General features: G+C 44.9%; 1 protein-coding gene across 2 annotated transcripts in view; it reads left to right on the top strand.

Moving 5' to 3' along the window:
• LOC102985904 (carboxyl-terminal PDZ ligand of neuronal nitric oxide synthase protein) overlaps positions 1 to 7544 on the top strand; it is a 306668-nt gene that overhangs the window by 206737 nt on the left and 92387 nt on the right. For both annotated transcript variants that reach the window (XM_007109767.4, XM_007109768.4), the window contains exon 3: positions 2259 to 2351. In XM_007109767.4, the coding sequence (XP_007109829.2) occupies positions 2259 to 2351 (93 nt within the window). The remainder of the gene's footprint in view (positions 1 to 2258; positions 2352 to 7544) is intronic.

Here is a 7544-nt window from a genome sequence, read left to right as displayed (position 1 = left end):
CGATGCAGGGGACGTGGGTTCGTGCCCCGGTCCGGGAAGATCCCACGTGCTGTGGAGCGGCTGGGCCCGTGAGCCATGGCTGCTGAGCCTGCGCGTCTGGAGCCTGTGCTCCGCAACGGGAGAGGCCACAACAGTGAGAGGCCCGCGTACCGCAAAAAAAAAAAAAAACAAAAACCACACTTCTCTGCCCTCCTTCGACCGTCAGGAGCAGCTATGATCTTAGTGATTTGTCCCCAAGGGAGGCGCAGCTGAAAGACTGTGTTCATTGAAAGCCTGTGAGCAGAGGTCAATGCAGGTGAGGTCAGGAAATGGAGCTGGCTCACCTCTCCCAGCAGGCACAAGGCTGAAGTCAGCCAACTGACAGATTCTCGGGCTAGTTCTCCCACCCGGACGTAGTTTCAGTTCATCTAGTGCTGCACCTGAGCAGAATGCTGCAGTCAGGGGACACACTGAAAATTGTAGCTGTGTCCTGAAGTGCATGCCAATCACACGACTCTAGCCTTCACCAGCGTACAGCCGTTGACCGAGAGAGAAATTTGTTACGTGGCCGAGGCCCTCTTATAAGCCAGACTCCAGGACAGATAGCACTTCTCCCCATCCTGTCAGACACACTTGCTCTCTTTTATTGTATTACTCTTAATTGGTTTTGGGTTCCCAGACTCGGAAGCAGAGTCTGAAGCTGAAGTTTTCTTCTCTTTCTCCTATGTGTCTGCTGCTCCGGTTTGCTCTTCTTTCAGGATTGCTGGTAAAAAGGACAGCTGTTGACAGGATAGAGTGATTGGGAGGTTGGGAGAAGTGACCACCAAACTGGGGAGTGATATATGTTGCCATCACCTGGAAACTCAGATCAGCAGTAAACCAGAACCTGCCCTGATGATATAAAGAAAAATATTTCACCTCAGTTAGCTAGGTCATGTCCTTGTCTCTAAGAAGCTGACAGCCAGTGGGCATCAGCACTAACTCTGCAACAGAATAAGAAAATGAGCTGAGACTTCAGTGGAAGGGGTAGAATACAGACATGGTAAGAAGCTCTAATCGGAGTTCTTAAAATCAGAGTATTAAATGGCATGGCCAAGGGAGAGTTCTGGATTTCTCGTGAGATTTTCAAAGTAGGTTATGTTTTCATCTTGTTAGGGTGGATTAGGTTCATATCTGTCAAAATACCAAGTAGAAATAGTTAGGTTTTAGATGTCCAGGCAAGGAGCTGGACGCCTTACTAAGCTTGGGTGGTGGCATGGTGGGAAAGGGTTTTGAGTATCAAAGGTCCCAGAGAAGAGAGCCTGTAGGTTGGAGTAGAGATTTTGGCCCCAGGTCTTATATTGTTATTTTTTTAATCTGTAGGCCAGATCTTTGAGTAGAGAGCTTGGCAGGTAAGTTTGCTAGGTGGTGATACCAAGATGGGAACCAGATGAAAATGGTTCAGTGAGGAAAGTGTAGAATTATTCCACCATTCTGAATATCTGCACAAACCTAAGAAATGGCTGTGAGTGAGCAAATGTGATAGAAAAATATCTGGAATTGAGGATGAGGGCCAGCATCCCTCAGCAGTGTAGCTGTGGTTGAAGCAGACCTATTCAGGATTGCAAATAGCAATTTAGAATATAGGGTTTGTAAGGTAATGCCCTCTCTTATAACTATCATTAGTCAGATCCTTTTTAGAATACTCTCTAGAATATTTTAAGTTAATGGGGCTATGGGTAGATTTGGAGACTGACCTACAGATAAAGGAATTTGGGATTTGAACTTGCAGAGAATAACTTAGGTTTCATAATGATCTTTAAGTATGTAAAAACCCTGATTTGAAGATGGGTGCCAGCTCTTCCTAATCTTCACTGAGTATGGAATAGAGTCCCAGCAGCATTTGGGTAGACACGAGGAAAACTTGCCTGACAACGAAAGTCATTAAATGTCAGAATGAGTTATTGAGGGAAGGTCCTGGATTTCTCATGAGATTTTCAAAGTAGGCTCTGTTTTCATCTTGATTGAATGGATCAGGTCCATTCCCATGGCCCTACCTGATAGCTGAGTGGTGAAACCAGTGACCATTCAGAGTCCCTGTTCCAACCCAAGTATTGCTGAGCCCCTGCCTACAGACATCTACCTGCTTTTACATCCCTTGAGGTGCTTCATGTCCCCAGAAACTGCATCAGCTCCCTAGACCCATCTGTGGCCCTCTTTTCCAGGTCATGAGCTCTCTGGGGCTGTGCAGATGCACTGATCTAACTGGATTGTGCTCTTTGTTCTCTTCTCACTTGCAGTATGAGTTTAAAGCCAAAAACATCAAGAAGAAGAAGGTGAGCATTATGGTTTCAGTGGATGGAGTGAAAGTGATTCTGAAGAAGAAGAAAAAGGTAAGTGACTCTGAACCACAAACTCTGGTGAAGAGGGAAGGCGGGGAGGTAGGCGTGGGATAGCTTTTCTTTCTAGGCTACCTTCTGGACAGAAGCCTTCCCTTATCTGGTGAGGTGGTCTGCTTTGACCAGCAACAGTGTTGAGAGGCTACAGCTGGAGCAAAGAGTGAGGCAGGGGCCAAAGGCCTAGTCAGCTCTTTGGCTTGCTCAGTCCTGGTATCCCATGAGTGACAAGGGTCATCTCCTGTCATCCTGGCATTCAGACCCCTTCCCCCATTTGATACCTTTACCTTTGAGTCTTGATCTTGGGAAATGCTTTAAATTCAAGTGTGGACAAGTAGCAGGGTTCAGTGGGGGAGGGGATAAGAGGCGGCTTCCTCAGGAGTTGTCCCATTCTGTTGCAGGAATAACTCTCAGTTCCAGCTGAGGTGGCATCCTGCCCCATTGTGTGTCCTTGTGTCCTCTTGTTACAGTTATTGCTGCTTTAGCCCATCTATTTAAATAGTCCCTCAAGACCCAGCCACTGCTGCTATTCAGCGTGCAGGAAGGCTAGAGCGTGGCCAACATGTTGCTTTTTACTGGGTCAGTGTGTCATGCTGGAAGGAGGCCTCAGCTGAGAGGAGAAGACCTGGGTTCTAGTCCTGGCTCTTCTGTTTCTGACTGTGTGGTTCTAAGCAAGTTATTTTGCTTTCTGGAGCTTCAGTTATAAAATGAAGAGTTGGATTAGGTGATCACTTTACCCTTGTCAGATCAATTACTCTGCACCAGCACTGGCACTGTGCTTTTCGGTGCTTGCATGTGTATGTATAGGTCACCTGTGCTTATTCAGGTTTTTGAGAACCTCCTGGGCTACAGAGAAAGCAGACCCTAGAGGCCAAATATGTTTGTGTGTTTCTTCCCCCTGAACTTCTGAGGCAGAATGGGAACCTCAGAGGTTAAACACTTCCCAAAGCAGCCACCAAGCCGCCTCTTTCCCTAGCCTGTCCATGACTGTTGAATGGTGGTATGCCTCCGGGCTATGGGGAGAAGCATGTTTACAGGGACTCCCTGCTCTCCAGAGAATGTTTTAAGGGCAGGGGCCATCTCTGTAAGCTCAGCACTCACTTGGACACCTGGTACGTGTAGTGTGTTTTCAACGATTTTGGCTGTTGGCTAGCTGGGTAAATGAACATGTTTTGTGTATCATGGTCATTAAATCAGGAAGAACTAGCAGTTGGGTCAAATGAAGTCTCATTTGTTACTTTTGGCTGTCACATTCTTCTCCCTCTTTCTCCTCTGTCAACCTTTCCATTTAAAAAAACAAAACAAAACAAGGATGAGAGCCTTCCCAAGCGTAGAAAGGCCTCAGTGGAAATTGCTAACTTTATGAATAGGACTTCTTCAGTGACTCTGATCTTCAGGTGCTCTATTCTAATGCAGGCAGTAGCCAAGTATATTGTGATCATCTCTTACTGAGATGTAAAAAAAAAATCTTTTTGGTTATATTAATGTGTCTAAAATGCTGTTATCTTGAACTGATGCTAACAGATAATGAATCTCAAATTCCCTTATGAATCTTAGGTTGTATTTGTGGTGTGAACCCAGCTACTAAGATAATTGGCTTTGCTTTGTTGTTTCTCAATCAGTATATTTTCTTCAACTCCCATCTAGACCCAAGTAATGATCTTTCCTGTGTATATGATAATGATTATTTATTATAGTATTGGAATCACACTATTGCACCATTTGCTAGGGAGGGGACTTCTGAATAAGGAAGATTAGTCTTGAACTTCATCCAAAGGATTTTTCTACAAAAGGACCCTAAAGGGCCTCTGTTTCTTGTGGTTTCTCATATACACCAGTAACTTTGTTGGGATAGCCTAAAGCATTGTTCTAGAAAGGCTCTACTGTTCTCATTAACAAATATTTGCCGTGTCTACCACGTTCAAGGAACTGGGTAGGATACATAGGGGTATTAGATATGGACCCTTTCCAGCAAAATTAGCTATTTTGAATGATACTATATGCATACATAGTTCTATCATAGCTCCTATAAAATTGCATTATAGTTATTTGTCTCTTTACCCCATAGGCTGCGAGCCTTTAGGGCCAGGGACCATGTCTTCTTTCCAATTCTATTTCATCTGTTTGAGAGGGTAGAAGACCAGTGGGGGCAAGCTGATGAACGTAATTACACACTAAGATGATAATGAGAACAGCTAACAATAATAGCTAACACTGATATTGAGCCTCTGCCATTTACCAGGCCTTGTTTGATGCAGTGTATACTTATTAGATCCACACAACCATCCTGTGAGGTAGGTACCATTTTAAGGCTTGGTTTGCCGAAGAAGATTAAGCAACTTGCCCAAGACCTCAAGTCCCATCAGTGGTGAAGTTGAGGTTTGAACCAGGTCTGTCTTGTTCGGATCCCAAGTGGGTTCTTCGCACTACCATGTTGCTGAGTGTGTACTAATCTCTTCAGAATCCTTTAGAGAAAAACTGCTCTATAGAAAATGCCTAATTAATTAATCCAGTGTCTTTAACTTCTAGCCTTTACCCTGTCACTGGGATATCACATCACAAGGAAACTAGTTTCCTGCTCAAAGAATACTGTTAGTTCCTATAGAAACACACAACTTAGATCTATTTGGGTAAGAAAAGGAGGCACTTAGAATTATAGAACCAGAATTTGGGAGAAAGAGCTTTAGAAATGCTTTAGGCTGATCCCCTAATTGATTAGATGTGGTAACAGGACAAGAGAGGCCCAGTAACGGTCCTGAGGTCACCCAGCTAGTTATGGAGCCAGGACTAAACTGAGTCCAGTCTTCTTTCTACCATGTTTTCTGCTAGTTTTAAAACAGGCATATTGGGAATTTTGTGCATCGTTTGAGAACTTATTCAGTGCTTCAGTTTTGAAATGTGTTTTCTATATCTATATAGGTTATACCTTAAGATGGGTGGTAGCTGTGTTTTCAGTCTAATCCTATTCTGTCTGGAGGCATGGAGAACTTGCCAAGCTGAGTTAATGTGGCCTTTGCAAGGTGATTTAAAAAAATTTTTTTTCGGGCTTCCCTGGTGGTGCAGTGGTTGAGAGTCCGCCTGCCAATGCAGGGGACACGGGTTCGTGTCCTGGTCGGGGAAGATCCCACATGGCGCGGAGCGGCTGGGCCCGTGAGCCATGGCCGCTGAGCCTGCGCGTCCGGAGCCTGTGCTCCGCAACGGGAGAGGCCACAACAGTGAGAGGCCCGCGTACCGCAAAAAAAAAAAAAAAAGAATTTTTTTTTCTTATTATTTTTTGAGAAGTCACCATTGCTTTCAGGAGCATAAATAATGATAAAGCGGACAGACTTTGTGATGTGCCTACTGATAGTTTCCAGTAGGGATAGGAAATAAATGGAAATACAAATTCTTCCTCTACTTTTGGGTTCCTAGGGAAGGCCTTCAAAAATGCCATATCCATTTCTGGGTTCCAAAAGGAGGAACGACCTCTGTGATAATTATCCCTGACTCTGTTTTCTGTTCTTGGCCCTGTTCCAGGCAGACCTACCTCTGAACCAGTTCCCATATAATATTCCCTGGCAGGAGATTTTGGAATAACAAAATGGCTGTAACTTTCCATGGAGGACTGGATATTTGCACTCATTAAATAAAGAAAAGAGAAGAATCTAAACTCAAGGATGTGCTTACCTCATTTGGCAGTCTTATAAAAGCATACACTTCCTGAAAGCCCGTTACCCTCTCCCTCTGTTGAAAGTGAAAAACTTCCTGGCAGTGGAGAGTGAAAACCTTTGACTTCATCACTTGGAGAAGCAAAGAGAATGTGGGGTCTAGAGGTAGACAGGTTGGGCTTTAATTACCCGTGACCTTGCAGGGGAGTAAGTTAACTTCCGGAGCCTCATTGTTTGTCTGTAAAGTTGAGATCAATTTTGATAGTGTCAAGGAAGCAATATATAAAGTTCTTAAATGGCAGAAAGGACTTTTTTTTCCCATATCAACTGGGAAATTTCCTGTGAGAACAAAAAGTGAAGCAGCTAAATATGACTTTCCTATATCTTTCCTTTTTTTTTTTTTTTTACTTTCTCACTTTCTGTGTTATTCTAGGTCCTCCAACAAGTAAATGCCAAGACAGGATTAAATGCCTGTGGGAGGAGGTGGGGAGGCAAGGCTGGGATAGCTGTCAGATTTCAGTGTGGGTCTGACTCCAAGTGCAGGAGAGAGGAAGGAAGGAAGGCGGGGAGGTTGGGTGAAGGTCTCTGAGAGTACAGCGTGGTCTGAGGAAGGTTTGGCAGGGCCGTCAAGGAGTTCTGAAGCCAGAGTCATCTGTCAGAGGATCCCTGTGTCTCCTAGGAATGGGCTTCCTCAGGATCACTGCACACTGGTCATTGTCTGGGGGCAGGGCCCCTGCGCGTTCGTAATGATGGATTTCAGAATGCAGCAGCTGGGGCCCTTGGTTAGTTAAACTTCCTGTAATTGGAGGTCTGTGGGGCACATTCTTGTGATAACATCTTCTTTTCTCCAGAAATTTTTTTACTAGCCAATATATGAAGTAGAACCTTCTTTCAAGTGAAGCTACTCTCTACATCTCATAACTTTTTGATTACCTTGGAGTAAGGAATTCATTTTTAAAAGAGAAGAAAAAGAGGAGGGAAGGGGAGACTGCTGGGGTAGGGAAAGGCATGGAGAGAGACAGGTTAATAAACGAATTCAGAGGCCTCTTAAAAGGCTCAACAGTGCCTTGAGTGTCCTTTGTAGGTACGGAGGGGACAAAGAGTAAGAGAAAGGAATGATACCCCAATTCTGTGTATGTATGGCAAAATGCCAGACAGCTGCCCCAAGGGCATCAGTCTGCTCCACTAGGAGCTGCCCACTCATATTTTTACCCCCGTTTCTTTATATTTATGGAGCTAGTGAGGAGGTAGATCTTGTCTCCCTGGGCCTCACTCATTGGCCTCAATGCTGGTACTGTTTGTGCTACCAGTGATACCAGTGAGGCCCTGCCTGAGCCTGGGCTTCAGGTGGAAGGAGGCTGAAGGCCATCCTCGATCAGTCCTGCTGGTCCCCCTGGGCTGTTTGCAGTGAGTACGGCTGTGAAGGGTGCTCTTTCCCTCAAAAGCACTCAAAGAGGTGCTGACAGCTTTAAAGATGTATCCCCTCTTCCTTTCCTCTTCTCTTCCCCCCCCTCCTCCTCCTTTTCCACTCCCACTTGGACTT

This window comes from Physeter macrocephalus, chromosome 4 (assembly GCF_002837175.3).
Source record: "Physeter macrocephalus isolate SW-GA chromosome 4, ASM283717v5, whole genome shotgun sequence".
NCBI classification, from domain to species: Eukaryota; Metazoa; Chordata; class Mammalia; order Artiodactyla; family Physeteridae; genus Physeter; species Physeter macrocephalus.
The sequence above is the reverse complement of the archived record's forward strand: the minus strand, read 5'-3'. Positions and strand labels throughout refer to the sequence as shown.